This window comes from Pinus tabuliformis, chromosome 2_1 (genome assembly GCF_031772625.1).
Source record: "Pinus tabuliformis cultivar Carrire ecotype Pingquan chromosome 2_1, CPIR1, whole genome shotgun sequence".
NCBI classification, from domain to species: domain Eukaryota; kingdom Viridiplantae; phylum Streptophyta; class Pinopsida; order Pinales; family Pinaceae; genus Pinus; species Pinus tabuliformis.
The window spans coordinates 174,799,378-174,817,743 of NC_142299.1; the positions used below are offsets into that span (position 1 = coordinate 174,799,378).

Consider the following 18,366-nt stretch of genomic DNA (forward strand, 5'->3'; position numbering starts at 1 on the left):
CTTGCTGTCCATTTGTTGAAATATTCACTTCTCCCAATCTTCTTCAGAAACCTTGTCTGCCTTTTCTCGGTCTGCGCCCTGTCGACCAGATGCTCCTGCATCAGGCTGCCGGGGTAAAAGAGAGTTCTCATGGCTCCGTTCCATGAGTTCTTCCACCGAGTAACCTGCCTTTCGGATCTGCATCTCGTCAAGCCAGGAACTGTCCTCCATTGGACGGTCCTTCCATTTAACGAGATAACGCAGATACTCCTTTCTGCGTGTCTTCTTGGCCACCTGTGTGCTGATGATTCCTTCTATCTCATGGGTCTTGACCGATGGTAACTGTTTCTTCCAAAGACTGTCCTCGAACTGGGTGTCCCGTTGTGGCTGTACCACTCGTTCATCCTCTGCCTGGGCATGATATGGAAACAGGTCTGCCACATTAAATATGGGTGATATGCCTATATCAGGTGGCAGCTGAATTTCATACGCATTTGCTGAGAATTTTCGCAGAATTTTGCATGGGCCGATTTTTTTGAACTTCAGTTTGTTATACGTACCCTTAGGAAACCGTTCTCGGCGCAAATGTGCAAGGACTTCGTCCCCAATTTCGAAGTTTACCTCTCGCCGCCTTGTGTCTGCATGTTGCTTATATTTCTGCGTGCTGTCCTGTAATCTCGTCTTGACCTTTTCATGCAGCTCACTCATTGCTTCTGCAAAATCTTCCCCGTCTGCACTTCTTCTTTCTAGCTGTCCCAAATCTCGTAATTCATGTACTCCTCGCGGATGCATACCATACAAGATTTGAAATGGGCTAAGACCGGTGCTCCTATTTGGCGAATCGTTATAAGCGAATTCTGCCTGGGCAAGAGCTCGGTCCCACAATCGCGAGTTCTCTCCCGTCAAGCTGCGTAATAAGTTGCCCAAACTCCTGTTTACCACCTCTGTCTATCCATCAGTCTGCGGGTGATACGCAGAGCTGAAATTTAATTGTGTGCCCAGCTTTTTCCACAGGGTGCGCCAAAAATGTCCTGTAAATTTCACATCCCTGTCTGAGACAATAGTTTTTGGTAAGCCATGTAGTCGAACTACTTCCGTAAAAAAAAGATGTGCCACGTTCGTGGCGTCGCTTGTCTTCCGGCAAGGAATGAAATGAGCCATCTTTGAAAACCTATCCACCACCACCATCACTGAATCATACCCCCTTTGCGTTCTAGGCAATCCTAGGACAAAATCAATGCTGACTGAATCCCACGGCCTGCTTGGAACAGGTAGGGGTGTGTACAGCCCCGTGTTCTGGCTGTGTCCTTTCGCCAGTTGGCAGATTTTACACCTGGTTATATACCTCTGCACGTCTCGATTCATCCTTGGCCAGTAATAAAAATGCCCGAGCTGCTCCACTGTCTTATTGACGCCAAAATGTCCCGCTAGTCCGCCACTGTGTTTCTCTCTCACCAGATTTTCCCTCATCGAACAATCTGGAACACACAGCTGTCCCCCTCGAAACAACAATCCTTCTTGTAGATTGTAATCTAGCCATGGGCTTGTATTCCTCAATACGGGATTCTGGCATGCTTCAAAAGCTTCTTTGAAATCCGCGTCCATCTGGTATAAATCTTTCAAATACTCAAATCCCATCACCTGTATGCCACTTTCCTGTAAGAGCAGAGCTCTTCTACTTAAAGCATCCGCCACTTTGTTGGCTTGCCCACTTATGTGTTTCAACACAAAAGTGAAACTTTGTAGGTACTCCACCCACTTAGCATGTTTATGGTTCAGTTTGTGCTGCTGAGTTATGTACTGCAAAGCAGAATTATCAGAGAACAAAACGAACTCATTTCCCAGTAAGTAGTGCCTCCAATGTTTCAAGGCTTGAACCACTGCATAAAATTCCTTATCATATGACGAATACTTCTGCCGACTTTCATTCAGCTTCTCACTAAAGAATGCCACTGGTCTGTCCTCTTGACTGAGTACAGCGCCAATAGCTGTCCCGCTGGCATCACATCGAACCTGAAAAGGTTTGCTGAAATCGGGCAGTCTCAAGATTGGCCTTTCTGTTATTTTACGCTTCAGGAGTTGGAAACTGTTTTCTGCCGCCTTAGTCCAGCAAAAAGGTTGGCTGGCCTTCTTGATGGTTTCCAACATGGGTGCGCAGATTTCACTAAAGTTCCTGATAAACTTCCGATAAAAACTTGCTAAACCGTGAAAACTACGTACCTCGAATAAACTCTTGGGTGACGGCCAACTCATGATCGCTTCAATCTTCTCTGGGTCCATCTTCAACTCATTCTCTGCTACCACAAATCCCAGATAAATCAACTCCTTCTGCAAGAAAGTGCATTTTTTTAAATTTACCAGCAGTTTGTTCTGCTGCAGCTTTTCGAATACCCTTCGGATATGTTGAAGGTGTTCTCTTTTCGTCCTGCTGAAAATCAAAATATCATCCAGATAGACTATTACAAATTTTCCTATAAACTCCTTTAACATCTCGTTCATTAATCTCATAAAAGTGCTTGGAGCATTACTCAATCCAAATGGCATGACCAGCCATTCGTACAGTCCTTCGTTGGTCTTGAAGGCTGTCTTCCACTCATCTCCCTCTCTAATCCTGATCTGATGGTACCCACTTTTCAGATCTATCTTAGTAAAATATGCTGCCCCACTAAGACAGTCCATCATATCATCCATTCTAGGCAAGGGAAACCTGTATCGAATGGTGATCTTGTTTATGGCCCGCGAATCTGTGCACATTCGCCATTCTCCACCTTTCTTGGGTGCAAGGACTGTAGGTACCGCACAGGGGCTTAAACTCTCTCTGATCAGTCCCTTATCTAATAATTCCTGCACTTGTTTGCGTACCTCCTCATTGTCCTTGGGGCTCATTCTGTATGCTGCCTTGTTCGGTAAACTTGATCCTGGTATAAAGTCAATATGGTGGCTGATGCTCCTCTTGGGAGGTAACTTATCAGGTAACTCCTCAGCCGCAATATCCTGAAATTCCTCTAACAGCTCTTGGATCTCTTTGGGCAATTCTGACCTTTCCACGCTCAGTAATACTGGCTTCATCCTCCTTACCACTGCAAAATTAATCTCATTTTCTTCAATCTGTTTTATATACTGCTTTCCTCCAAGTAATAATGCTTTTGTCCCGCTTGATTCAGCTGTATCTTCCTCCTTGATGGGTACAAGTGTATGTTTGACCCCATCCTTCGTAAATTTATAACAATTTGTTTTGCCATCGTGTGTCACCTTCCTGTCATACTGCCATGGCCTTCCGAGCAGTATGTGGCACACGTCCATTGGCATGACATCACAGACCACTGTATCGTGGTACTTGCCAATGCGGAACTCCACCTCACATTGTTCATCGACCAACAACTGGTGGCCTTTCTGCAGCCACGACACCTTGTAAGGTGTGGGGTGCTTCAGCCGCTTCAACCCCAACTTTTCCACCATCTCTGTGGCAACCAGGTTATCGGTACTCCCGCTGTCTATGATGACCTTACAGCACTTTCCATGCGATTTACAGACTGTCCGGAATAGTGCTTTCCTCTGGGTTGTGTCGGCCACTTCCTTGGTTGGCTTTATTAATACTTTATTCAAAATTAAAGCTTCCCCCGTTTCTGCCATGTCTTCCACTTCCCGGGGTTGTGCTTCAGCTTCTTCAGGCTGTGCCATCAGCGTTCCCCTTTGACCAGCCTGTTCAACTTCTGGACACTCAAAGGCTCTGTGCCCCCACTTGTGGCACCTGTAGCACTGGACATTCGCCCCTCTTCCGCGGCCATTCCCTCGTCCTCTCTGGTATGACCGACCTCCTCTGGTGCTATCCCCTTTTTCGGCTGTCCCTGAAGTTTTTGAACTGCTGCCTTCTTCGCTGTTTGCAGCACTTTTGCCTCTTCCGTAGGACTGTCCTCGTCCTCTGCTACTTCCTCTCCCTCTTCTGCTGTTCTGTTTTCTGTTAATCTTTTCCTCAGCCTTTACAGCGCTCTGAAAGGCTTCTTCGATATTCCGGGGAGAAAGAATACTAATTTCATCTAATATCTCCATCCTCAATCCATTTACGTACCTTGCTGTCTTTTCTGGGTTATCATCAGTATAACCAGCACGTAAATTTACTCTGTAAAATTCTTCTGTATACTCCCTAACTGTCATTCCTTTTTGTCTTAAGCTCTGCACTCGCCGATATAATTCCACCTGGTAATCTTTCGGCAGAAACCTGCCCTTCAACTTTGCTATCATTCTGGACCATAGTCGTATCGGCGACTTGTTCATTTTCTTTCTGTCTGCTTGGACACTGTCCCACCATAATAGTGCGTGTCCCTTCAACTTAGTGGCAGCGAACTTAACCCTCTTATCCTCACTGACTTCTTCATTTTCAAAATATTTATCCAGTTCGCTTATCCAGTCCAACAGGACTTCCGCAGACAGACTGCCATCATAATTTGAGATTTCTGTTTTTGGTTTGCTGCTGGCCATTAAAACCTGTCGCAGCAACCTCAATTCTGGAGCTTCTTCATCAGACCCTTCTGCAGCAGTCATCACTTCCTCTTCACTGGTGTCTCCCAGTTCTGGGTCTCTTCGTCTACCCGCTTCTACTGCCTCCAAGCGAGCTGTAAGAACTCTAATTTGTTCCCGCAATCCTTCATCTGCTCCTCTACGTGCACCTCTTCCACGTCCTCGTCTTGGCACTTGTCCTTCTGCCATCTTCTCTTAACTAAAAGAAACTGCTCTGATACCAATTGATGGGGACCCAGCCCACGTGTCCCACACTCCCAAATCCGATGTGGACCTGCGTGATTATTTCGTTAATGGATATTGTTTGATTGTGCTTTTATGAGTTTGGTGATATTTAATCACCCTTCTGTACTTCTCCGCCTCTCCACGCTCCACCTGTCCGTCTCGGGATTTGGCAAACCCTAATTCCTCCTTGGCCCTTTTCCTCGGCTAGTTCGCGCTCATTTGGTCATTTTCACTGTAATGCTTCGCTCTCTGAGGCTCTGCTCTGGTATTCGGCTCTGTATATGGGTTTTGTTCTTCACTGTAATGTTTCGCTCTCTGTGGCTCTGCTCTGGTATTCGGCTCTGTATATGGGTTTTGTTCAGGGGCTCGGCTCCGTCTCGGTGGGAAGCTCAGGGTTTCAACTCCGTCTCTGGTTTCAACCCATCATTCAACTTCGTCCGCTCAGGTGAGGGTTTTGTTTCATGCTGTATGCTCCTATTCTCAACTCGAATTCCGACTAACCCTTCACAGCTCCTCTGTGGTCAGGTTGTCACTGAGCTTCTGCGAATTATGGGTCTGGTTACAGCAGGTAAGGATCCACCCCTTTCTCCCTCTGCTCTTTCTATTTGTTTTTCACTGAGCTATTTTTTGTTGCATGAACTTGAATACATCCGCGACCCTAACAATATTGTGTTATGGTGGTTGCAGGTAACTGGTCCCGTGGCCTTGCAGGAGATTCAACCGTCTATCCTCCGGGTAGCTCTATTTCTAATCTACCCTTTTCTGTGGCTTTTGGTCTGCACTGTAATTGCTTGCTATGGTTGTCTGTATTAGATAATGAGTCAGGTCTGCGTGAGGTTTCAACCCACTTCTGTAATTCAGAGGGTTTCTATGGTTGCTTTCGGTTAATGACTCGGTCCTTTGCTCTCTCGTTACTCGGTCATCCTGTAGTAGTGCTTAGGAAATCTTCTGGGTTCTTGTTTGTTTAGCCGTTGAAAGTTTTATAACCGGCAATATTTTTACACAGTGAATGTAATAATTTTGGGACTTGGTGCTGTTGCTTACCAGTGGTTTGAGGACCGTTGTTTCTTGCTTTGTTTGCCCGACTCCTTTCGCTTTCCACTTGACCTCGGCTTCGGCTGGTCGTGAAGCGCTTGTGGTTAGATTGCTCTGTTACTGTGTCGACCTGCAATGTATTTTCATGAACAGAAATTTGTATATATGTGCGTTTGCCTCTCGGAGTAATGAGACTTGGTTATAGTAGCTACTTTGTAATATGTGAATGTAAACAGAAATGAATGCGCGTGGATTTTGTGAAACTCTGTCACGGTTCTTATTTGTATTAGATGGAATGAAAAGAATTCACTGTACATGCATGTTTTATCTTCGAGGACATAAATTCACAATCTGGAAATTTAAGAATGCACTGAACAATATATGAAGGAATGAATTGTACTCTGCTATTTCTCTTTTTCAATGTCACACTCCAGAACCTTTTTCATGTATCTTTTCTGTCTTCTTATACAATAGCTCAGCAGTTAGACAACTGTTTGTTAGTTCCAGATTACAGTTTACTTGACAGTTACTCCAGTTACGTGACTTGGCTATTGTTAGTTTGTCTTTTCCTTCTGTCCCGTAAGGGTTTGATGCTTTACATTGATTTATGGTCTTTTTGTCTAATTCTATAATAATCTAAATTTAAAGCCTATAACTACAAGCCCTTAACAACTCTAGTTAGGACCTGTTATTACAATTGAAACAGAACAAGTTAAAAAGACACTTAAGCTAATAAACTAAATACTGTAGTTAATCCTTGAAGAACAAAATGATAAAAAAAAAACTCTGACAGTCTTGCTGTCCATTTGTTGAAATATTCACTTCTCCCAATCTTCTTCAGAAACCTTGTCTGCCTTTTCTCGGTCTGCGCCCTGTCGACCAGATGCTCCTGCATCATTCTTCAAATTCATTCTGAGTTGGGAGGAATTTATGGTTAAACTTGCGCTACGAAACTGCTGAAAGTCAAGCTTTGTCTACTGGTTTTAGCAGTCTTTTTCAAGATCAGTTTTTGGTTACAGGAAGACGTATTTTGGAATTCTGAGGGAGGTTTCTCTTCATAAAATGTCCAGCTACAATAACCTATCTCACTTTATTCATAAGTGTTTTCAGTTGGGATATACTAAGCTTTCATTGAGACCCTAATTTCAGAAAACGGATTTTTCCTGTTTGCCACGTGTTTTTCAAGGACAGTTTCTGGACAGCTGGAGAAATGTTTTCAAAAACCAGGAGAGGTTTTTGTTCTGGACAACATGGGCTACAAAAACCTCCTTCATTTTTGTAAAATGTGTCATGGATGAAGAGATAAAGTTTCTGTCCCACGTGCCAATTTTCAAGGATCTAAACCTAAAAACAGGGAAACATGTTCCCTAATTTCTAGGGTTTGTCTTCAGCAGTTAGATGACCACGTGGGAGGCTTCATCAAATTCGACTTCTTGAGGTTGCAAGTTGTCAAATAATGCTTTAAATGCTTAGATAAGGTTGTTGAATCATGATAAGGAGTTACACTCCTAGTTGTATTAGGTCACTAGCACTCCTAGTTAACAGCTAGTTCTAATTAATGGTTTGTTTTATGGTTAGAATAGGTGTCACTGATGGCAAATTCGAATTCTCTTGATGAGGGATGATGGAATCCTAATTGTAAATGCTTTATATAGAGCAAGAGGTCGAATTAGCAAAGGGTTGGAAAATGTTAGAGAAAAAGACTACTTTTGTAAGTGTTATGCAGGGATTGATATATACAGAAGCAGTTGGACTTTTCTGAAGCTGAGATTCTTAGTGTACTTCAGTGAGCTTCATCTTTTATCTTTGAAACGCTTTACTTCCATAGTCTTAATGCTTATTACTCAGAATTCATGGAGGAACATGCTCTGACTTCCTTTAAGTGTTAAACTATGGTGAATTGAGTTCAGTAATACATGCTTGACTTTACTTCTCAGGATTCATGAGGGATTTTTTATGTTCAGAATATGTGATGTTGTCGTTTTCTTAATTCTTACAGTGGTATGGATGTATAATCACTCAGAATTCACTGAATGTGCTCTGACTTCCTGTATACATTCATAAACTGTGTGGTCCCATATGCGTTTATGTTCTGAATGTTTAAATGCTGAATGCCCTGACTTCCATGTAAGGTTGAGTTCATTGTTATATTGAGGTGTTGTTGACTCAGAATTCGTGCCCACATGCTCTGACTCCTATGAACTTCAAGTTGTTGAAACTTTCTTGAATGTGTCACTCTTTCATTGAAGTATATACAAGCCTCAGTTTTATAAGAAGAGCTATTTGTTGTCCTTATCTCTGTCACTGACTCCATAGCCCAATGGTAGCAAGTCTCCATCTTCCAATCTACAAACATATAAAATCACAAACCATAGAGTTAGCCATCTATCCATATCTTTAATCAATATCATTAACCCTTTGAGAGACCCCTCTTAGGCTAAGGAGGCTAAGCCTTAGCTAAAAGATTGGTTTGAAATAGTTACTTAAAGTCAACCTGACCAGCAGCCTATCAGGGCCTGATTTTGAGATAACACACTGTTAGACTGGACATAATAATAGAAAAGGATTAATTTTTTGCTTTATTATTTATGAATGATGTGGAGCATGATATTTGGGGCATGTTGTGCTTGAACTTATCTGCGTAGTTGGCATGGACTAGAATTTTGACCACGAACCCATGCATCATATGATGGGATTCGAGGTAATTAGATAGCTAGAAAACCATCTTGCTAACCCTCTAAATAAAAATCATATGACCATTTTTTCCTTTGAACAATGCCCTTGTGAAAACTAATGAGGTATTATTGGATTTCTAAAAGATCGACAACTATAAGAATTTTGGTAACAATTCATCATTTTGGTAACATTGAGTTATTGCCAAATTTTTGGAAATTGTTATGAATTTGTTGAAATTATGGTGACACTTTGTCAATCACAAATTCCATTCTAAATACTCATCAAAATATGGGGAATCATTAGAGATTAGTTATTAAATACCTCATGAAGCTTACTTGAATTGTAAACTTTGTAAAATGGATAAATGCAATAATATAAGTTATGGAGAAGTCAAGATGAAAGGTTAAATTAGGCAAAAATGAGCTGTCTAGCATTGTAAAACATGTCAAAATCAAGGTTCAACAAATTTACCTAGAGCATTTCTAATAGAATCAAAGTAGTCTCTTTTCAACAATGAAGAAGAGGGTGAGGAAGTCTGACCCACATAGGAACATCAAAAGGAACATAATTTTCAAGGTTGAAATTTGGTTTCCACCTATTTAGATAGATTCCTTGTATTCCACAAAAGTACATAGATCTTCGAAAAATCAAACCTCTATCCCCTTGTGCTCAAATTAAAAAGCAAGAACCCATAGGAACCACTCTGAAAGGAGATATTTCCTTTAATAGATTTATAAAATATTGTGGATTTTAAACTTGATAGTTTGTCACAACATATCTGTTAAATAAACTAAAATCTATACTATAAAGGTTAAATTCCTTTTGATTCCACCTTTGTTAATGATTGATTTACTATTTATGCATGAAATAAATAAAACGAAGAAAATAGAGAAAAATAAAATATAATCACACGCCAGCCAAAATGAACACAAGATATGCTCTGGGAAACCCTTACGAAGGAGAAGCCAATTGGAAGGTGAGGTTCTCTACTCTCTCATTCTTTGAAATCGAAATAATCTAGTACAAAGGAGAAGCAACTCTGCTTGGAGTTATCTTATATCTATTTCCTAATTGGTTGCTACAAACACTAAACCCCTTATTTTATGCTCTCTTACTACTACTTTGAATTCTATACTCTACTATGGAAAAAGATAGAATCAAATAGAATGAAACCCCTTTCTCCCCGGATGGCTTGGTTATGACATAGCTCGATATCCAACTAGGGGTCAGATTTGACTCCTTCAACTTTCAACTAGAGTTGCAACTTTGAACCTTCTTGAGTCTTCTTCATAGCTCTCATGTGGCTATGATGCAAGAGTATCTAACCTAGGATTTCCTTTACCAAAGGGGTTGGTTCCCAAGTTAGATTTAATTATTTAAATTGAATGTATTTTCCTATGTTTCGAGGAGAATTGGAGAAGAATGTCTTATTAATTATAGTGTTTCCCTACAGGGAAATTTGAGTGTATATGTTATTGAGTGCATATTCATGTTGTTTGCTTGTATACTTTCACTATAGTATTGAGTGTATACAAATTTATATGCCGGATGAGGTGTTTCGTGCATTAGGCTAGCCCAAAATGAATGAGCAATAGGGGTTGATGTGGTTTCCATGCTTACCATGGTGGTCTTTAAATATGTAATGTTTTCATAGGGACCAACACTTAAATATGAAATTTTTACCCTTGAAAAAAGTCATTTAATGCCTCAAAATGACCCCTAAAGGTTTCAAACTCTAATTTTACAAATTGGAACTCATCGATAAAATTGTTCATACAAATTCATTTCTCTATTTTTTCACTTTGAAAGCATCAAAAGAATTGATAAACAATATAACGATCCAACCTAAATCCTTAATTATAAAAAACTAATATAAATAAATTATTGTAAAAGTATATATATCAAATAACATTTCACTTATGTTATAATAGTTATTAGTAATTTAAAAAATGAAAATAAAAATAAAAATTAACTTATCCTAATGAAATACAAATCTATATAACATTAGATAGAAATATATCAAAAAAATTCTTAAATTTTAAGTAAAAATTTGTTTTTAATTAATTAAATTTAAGAGGATAGAATATCAATTATATATCTTAGGTTTATAAGTTGAGTAAGATTTAATATTTGTGAAAGAAGTTGGATTATAAATTGAGTAGGATTTAAACATTGTGAGAAAAGTTGTAAAGTTGTGCGAGTGGATTTTATTTATGAAAATATTTTGTTAATGTATGTTTTTTATTAAAAAAATATTTATATATTTTTAAATTATTTTCTATAAAAATAAAATTATATATAAGTTTGGTGCACTATATTTTTATTATGTTTAAGATATCATTTTGATTTGAGTGGGGATTTGAACCAGGGGCTTCACATTAATGTACTTGAACTTGAGACTTCACATCAAGGAGTGCCTTAACAAAGCACCGGATTGAACTCGGGACTTCACATTAATGTGCTTGACTTCACATCGAGTGCCTTAAAAAATGGATCACCCTCTATCCAAGACCCCTTGGACAAATCTTTTTGGGTGAAAATCACATAAAGATTCATTTGTCTACCTGTTTCAGTGTGGGATCACCCTCTATCCAAGACCCCTTGGACAAATCTTTTTGGGTGAAAATTACATAAAGATTCATTTGTCTACCCGTTTCAGTGTGGTTCATCGTCACCACAAGATGAAGAATCAGATCATGGAAACAAGTTAAATATAGGTGCAGGTCATTCCAACCTCTAAATTGCAACGACTACATTTCACTGGGTTATAAATTAGGTAAAGGAATAATTATATAATAATACCATTAATTAAATAAAATATATTCAAGATAATATTTTAAGATCTAAATTAAATTAGACTTAGATTAAGGAATATGAAAAAACTAAAAACACATAAATAAAATAAGATTAAGGAATAAATAAAAGATATACCAAAAAAAATTAAATATAAGATACTATATAAAAAGCAAATTGTGAAAAAAAAGACAAGGGGAGAGCAACCTCATAATAAAAAATAAAAAAGAGGGCTAAAGATAAAGAAGAGAATCTGGATACTCAAAATGAGGCATGGGATATATAAAACAAATCTACTTTAGGACAAAATTATCAATCAACCATCATTGCATTCAATTATGAATCATTACTTTGGAGCTTAAAATGAGATATTTTGAAAATCTTCAAATTTGATGACATCATTGTAATAACACATCATAACTCACTAATGTATTGAATTATTAATCATTACTTTAAAGTTTAAAATGAGTATTCTGAACAACTTTGAAATTTTATGACATCATACTTTAATAGGAAATCTGGAAATAAGGAACATGTTAAGACCTATATTATAAAAATTTGGAAGTGTAAAGTGTCTCCATGTAAAAATTACATAATCTTAAAAGCTTAAAATGAGATATTCTGAACAACTTTGAAATTTTATGACATCATTTTTTAAATATATTGAGCATCATATTTCAATAAGAAATCTGGAAATAAGGAACATGTCAAGACATATATTATAAAAATTTGGAAGTCTAAAGTGACTCCATGTAAAAATTACATAATCCTAAAGTTCCGGTGGACATTTCCCCAGTCCTCTCCCCGATCTCTTGTAAAAAGAGAGAAAATTCACTACACCAAAATTCACCATAAAAATAATGTTCTTTTATATTTTCTGCTCTAACCCATCTTTCTAAAAACTGTATGACCTCTCTTGTAGACTTTGTTACTATTTCTACTGTTTTATTTGCTTTGTTGATTTTGTCTAAATTCTCTATCACCATTGAACAGCCCCACAGTCTTATTTTTTGAAGCTTTTTAATATCCAAATAACATTCTGGTAACATCCTCAGTGCTTCACATGACATCAAAGTGAATATTTGAAGTGAAGGCATTGCACCTTCTTCTATCAAGGGTAATTCTTCTAAATTTTTTAAAAAAATTATTGAAAATATTTTCAATAAAGGAAATGTTCCTTTTGTACCAAAATTTTCAGGAAATTTTTTTAATTTAGAACAGTTTATAATTTCTAATTTTTTTAAATTTTGAAGTTTATTTAAATCTGGAAGTTCTTCCAACCTGTTGCATCCCTCCAACCTAACCCAGCTTAAATTCTCAAATATGTAAAACCTACTCTCCATTTTAACCACAGAAGGACATTTTAACAAAAGACTTTTCAGCTTAGACAGACTGAAGAAGTCATTTGGTAAATTTGTGAGCGCTGTGAATCTCAATTGCAGAGTCTCTAATTGATCCATACTGCCCATTGTTCCCCTGCTAATGAATTCTCCATTGTTATCCAGGAATAACAGCTTCAGCTGGGTTAGAGTGTGCAAATCATTTATAGAAGCCACCATTTTAGGGCTTCTTCTGCCATTTTTTGTCCACATACGACTGCAACCAGTGATCATTAAGTACTGCAAAGAGGTAAGCTGTGACATACGCCAAGGCAGATATTGTAAATCTTTACAGTTCTCAAGCCCTAAAACCTTTAGGGATCTTAGCCTATGAATGTCAGACGGCAATTCTTTGATTTTTGACCCACAAAGTAGGACTTCCAGGGATACAAGATTTGTAAGTGAGGCAGGCAGCTTGGTAATGGGCACCCCTTCTAACCCGAGGAATACCAACTGTTTCAAATACCCTACACCCTCCGGCAATGACCGGAGGGACGTCCCCTTCAGATCCAAAATCTTAAGGGAAACCATACTCTTAATCATTTTTCTTGGAATCTCTCTGAAATTTGCATTTCCAGCCAACATCAACGAGGACAATTCTGGAGCTCGGAACGACACTGGAAGTGATCTCAATTTGTTGTAGTTCAAGAAAAACCGAGTGCGCCCTGAACATTCATCTTCAGTTAAGGCTGCCAAACCCTTACCAGCACGGCAGTAGAAGTTTTCTTCCCGCTCAGCGATTTGTATTGCTAGATCACGCAGGACGTCGTGCATCCTGAAATACACCACGGATCCATCCACGTCTCTCAATGTAGGTTCGATCAAGCAACGATCCGCCAAAAGGTTTATGTAAATTCTCCCCACCTCCAATGGGTCGTGGCTGCGCCCATTCTTTCTTGCAAGTAGCCCTTCGCCTAGAAACAGTATAATCGGACGTTCGATCCAGATGATCTCGTCTTCTAAAAAGGCAGATAGGTATAGAAAGCACAATTGCAGATTAATGTCGTACCTGCCTAGGGCGTCGTAACTCCACCTCAGTGGATCATACAGAGCTTCTCGAAGGTCTTGGGCGTCGGCGTTTGGCAGCCTCCCGACTGCGAACTCCCATTCTTTTGGATCAGTAATGCCTGCCATTGACCTCCCAACTGCTTTGATCGCAAGGGGAAGCCCTCCACACCTGGCGCACACAACCCTCGCCGTTTTCTCCTCAATGCCTACTGGCGGATTTCTATTACTATATGGAAAAGCGTGATGAGAAAACAACGGCCAACTCTCATCTTCCGTCAAATCCTCCATTTTTATTGTGGACCTTTCTGCATTAACCCCCATCTCGAACAATGCTCTGTTATCCCTCGAACTCACAATAACTCTGGAGGTCGAGTGATTGGTTAGCAAGGGTACACCTAATTCTTCCAGCAATTTCGCACCATCTCCCCATACGTCATCTAGGAACAAGGCAAATCTCTTTGCCTGCATACTCTGATTCATCCAGATTTTTACACCTTCTGGGTTCAGATTATATTCCACATCATGCATATTTGTTTGGATTGCTATCTGCTGACAGAGTTCCTTCCCAAGACTTTTATATGACGGACACTGAGAGACAGTAAGCCAAAGTAATAAGCCATCGCTAAAGACATTCCGCACCCTTTCACTGCTGAAGATTCTCTTGAGAAGAAGAGTCTTTCCAGATCCACCTTTGCCAACCACGCCAATGCACGAGAACTGTGAATCTATCAGTAGCTTCTCTAGAGTTGCAAAAGCTCTGTCTTGTCCGACTATAAGGGGTTCCTGGATGAAGAATCCCGTTGAAGCAAGAGATTGGGATGTGGTTGCAGAAGAAATGCTTGAAGAAGGCATGGCTTCGATGCTTTCCTTCATACTCTGCCCAATTTCCTGCTTGAGTTCCTCCAGGAGCTCAGGAATTTGGGCTCACACAGCCAAAGGATACAATTGTAGATGTTCTTTAATGTCTGAAATAAGATGAGTGATCTTTCTACTTGATTGATATCGGAAAATAACATTAATATACCTTTGTGTAGTTGTGCATTGTTGCACCATTTCTGAAGCTTGTTGGAGGAGGAAATCCAACTTTGTAAGCCATATATTGATGGGTGAAACCTTGTGATAGCACTGAGAAGAGGGAATCCCATTCTTCCTGTTCAACACTGGGCGGTATCGCTGGATCTGCTTGATGATAGGTTGGATATCTGTTAGCAGATACTGAAGAGAAGCCAATTCCTTTTTGTAGCGAACAGCAATCCCTATCCGGTGAAGAATCTGGTTGATTACTTTTTCTATGCCCACACCAACAAATCCAGAGACGACCATAGCTTCAGCCATTATATAAAGACAAACACAACAAAAGGGCGCACACAGAGTATCTCAAATGACAATTTCACAAATCTCAAAATGACAATTTCTTCTGTCACTGGAATTCTCTAGCGATAATACCAGTACTGAGTACAGCACTGTCTGAGGAAGGCAATCAAAAGTTCTGTAGATATTTTAAAACAACATAAATGCAAGATAATCACCACTAATGTCGAACCTCTTCTGACTGCCATTTCACACCTGAAATAAGCAAACAATTGCAGGTTTAGAGCAGGGCACTCTGAAGTCATAGTCAGTTCGGATTTGACATGCATATTAGTAGTTGGTGACTAAGAAAATAGAGTCTTCCTAATCCTATAACACAAATTTTTAGATTATTAAATTATTTATTCAACATAAAACATATTATGTAAGATTATTGGATTTGACATGAATATTGTCACTTGAAAACTCTCAAATCTATAACATAATTGTCACTTGAAAACTCTCAAATTTATAACATAAAGTCTTATATCATTCTGAAACATCTCTATTCTATTACATAAAATCTTATATCATGTTGAAATATTCCAATTTTATAATATAAAGTCTTAGATCATTAAATATTAGAACCTATAAGTCTTAAATAATGATTTGACATGAATATTGTCACTTGAAAACTCTCAAATCTATAACATAAAGTCTTATATCATTATGAAACATCTCTATTCTATTACATAAAATCTTATATCATGTTGAAATATTCCAATTTTATAATATAAAGTCTTAGATCATTAAATATTAGAGCCTATAAGTCTTAAATAATGTTAAAACATCCTAATCTTAGATCATTAAATAATGGAAGCTAAGATATAAAATCATTCAATCACAACATTAAACACACTTTGCAATTCTATGGGTTAGATTTTTGACATATATTTAAAAATCTTCCCAATCTTATGATCTTAGAGCATACGTCCACCATTTTGTCTTCTCGACGCCGACTACCATCCTCACTCGCCTTATTGACCACATAAATTTGAAACACCAAACGTCAATATTGCAAACCCCGCAGCCGTCCTCAGTCGCTTTATTAACCACAGAAATTTGTAACCCCACCTTACGCAAGTCAAGTAAATATTCCAAACCCCACATTTCTTACGTGATAAGTTAGGGTTCCAAAAGGCACATTACCCACCATTCCAAACCTAAAGTTCTCCTTTCACAACTCAAATGGTTCACTCATTTTGACGACTCAAATGGTTGACACTCAAATTTGACAACAGAAATGGTTCACTCATTTGATTTGTGATATATCAGTCAGAAAAGCTATGGAATTAGTGGCTACTAACTTGGATTTAAGTTGCTTTAAAATATCTACCGAACTTGTGATTGCCTTCCTCAAACCGTGGTAAAATATCTACCGAATTATTGTTGGGCAAGTCCAGTAAGAGATGAAATTATCATTTTGAGACTTCTGAACATATTTTGAAAATTTCACAGATACTCTGTACGAGTGCTTTCGTTGTGTTCGTGTTATACAAAATTACTTGATGAACGAAGCTGTTGTCGTCTCTGGATTTGTTGGTGTGGGCATAGAAAATTTAATAGAACACTTTAAGTTTGGAGAGTTGGGTAATCATAAATATGATTTCAAGGTTGCCACTCAACACTATGCAAGAATAAAGTAAGGCTGGATGTATGCTCTAGTTATTTATGTAGAAGAAGAAAAGATAAATATTTTTTCTTAATGCTGCCAAAGCAATTGAAGCAAATAAAGGAGTAGGTTCCTCTAAAACTAAAAATAACCCTGAACATTTAGAAAAGGAATCACAAGAGAACATGTATTTAGAGGAGAAAAGAGTCGAACTTACAAGAAATCAAGAATAGGAGGCCAAGAAAGAAAGAAAAAATAAATAAAGGGAAGAGAAGGAAGCTAAAAAGAAAGAAATCAAGAATAGGAGGCCAAAAAAGAAAGAAAAAATAAATAAAGGGAAGAGAAGGAAGCTAAAAGAAAGCCAAGGAAGAAGCCAAAAGAAAGAAAGAAGAGGATACAAAAAAAAAAGAGGAAATGAAGAAAAAGGAAGAAGAATGTTGATTTTTTGGCAAGGAAGTTGAGAAATTAAAGGGAGAATTGGCCATTGCATAACAACAAAATGATCAACTTCATGGAGAATTTCATACCTTGTCAGCAACAAACTCATGCAAGGAAGATCTATAGTCAGAAATTCTTGAGGAATTTAAAGTACCCATGGGAGTCATAAGGTGGTTTTATGATGAAATCATGGTCTTACACAAGGTAGTAGCCCCACTCCTTGAGATGCATGGAGAATTAGAAGGGAGATGAGCATTGATAAAATTCACTCTTAGCCATGGATTACATCCAAGAATGGAGCATGGAGTATCCTGATGCACTGAAAAAACTATCCAAAAAAGGTAGATTGAATGTGGAAGTAAGGATGTTTGTGCTATCACATGGAAAGTAGGGTAAAAACATGGCTATAATGATATCTTCTTATCAAAAGATTCATAGTCACAGCTGGAATCTCTCATCAAAGTGCATAAAATACCCTCTATTGGTGCACCGAGAGAGATAAGGCTAGGAGAAGAAGTTAGGTGAGCGATTCAAGAGGTATTAGATCCTATAAAACAAGTTGTTGTATGGGATGATCAAGAAGTTACAAAGGAAGCAATTACACAGTATGTTGCAAAGCCAACAAAGCTACAAACTAAGTTTTTGATGCTTTTGATCTAAATGAAAATGAATTCAAAGATGTTTCTCCCTGATGCCTTGGAATGCCAAGTAATATTTGATAATTAAATTTCACAAAAAATCAGATCAGTTGCTACTGAATCAAGGCTTGACACACATATATGACTCGGGAGTTACACATTGGGGCACATAACATGCCTATTATGCATCTTTCTCCTTGAACATATCATGTTTTCTTAATTTCCATTTAATGTTTGTAAATGAAAGTATTTTGAAATTATAAATATAATAAATGTAGAAATGAAAAGTCAAGTGGAAGTGGGAACGTCATGAGGGTTATTGAAGAGTCATTAAGGGAGGTGAAGAGTCACCTCATTTCTATATAAATATACCCTCATAACTAGAGAGAAAGGACTTTTATTTTTGGACTCCATTTTGAGCACATTGTTTAGGAAAGCTTGCACATCCTTTTGAGAAATAAGTGATAGCTTAGCATTTCCATTATTGGATTTCATGGGTGATTCTTGTAGTGGTGCACTAGACATTGCAACATAATATTGAGAAGCTCATTGAGTCATGACAACAATTTCATGCATGCATTATTGAGCATTGTGGGACTTATCTTGTGGTGATTCAATAGTATGTGTTTGTATTTACATTTGTCAAAGTTAATGAACTATTTCATTTGGTTTATAACACATATCTTATTTGAAGTTGTATGTTATTCATGATGTT

The 18,366-nt window shown here is 38.3% G+C and overlaps 1 protein-coding gene across 1 annotated transcript; it reads right to left on the reverse strand.

Annotated features, from left to right (window-relative positions):
• Positions 1 to 4,123: 4,123 nt before the first annotated feature.
• On the reverse strand, positions 4,124 to 14,465 carry LOC149199275 (putative disease resistance protein At1g61300). Its single transcript, XM_089400522.1, has 4 exons — positions 12,531 to 14,465; positions 5,767 to 5,887; positions 4,465 to 4,592; positions 4,124 to 4,276 (listed from the first exon to the last, which is right to left on the reverse strand). Exons 1-4 carry the CDS (start codon positions 14,463 to 14,465, stop codon positions 4,124 to 4,126), a joined length of 2,337 nt encoding a protein of 778 aa, XP_089256648.1.
• Between the last annotated feature and the right edge of the window lie 3,901 nt (positions 14,466 to 18,366).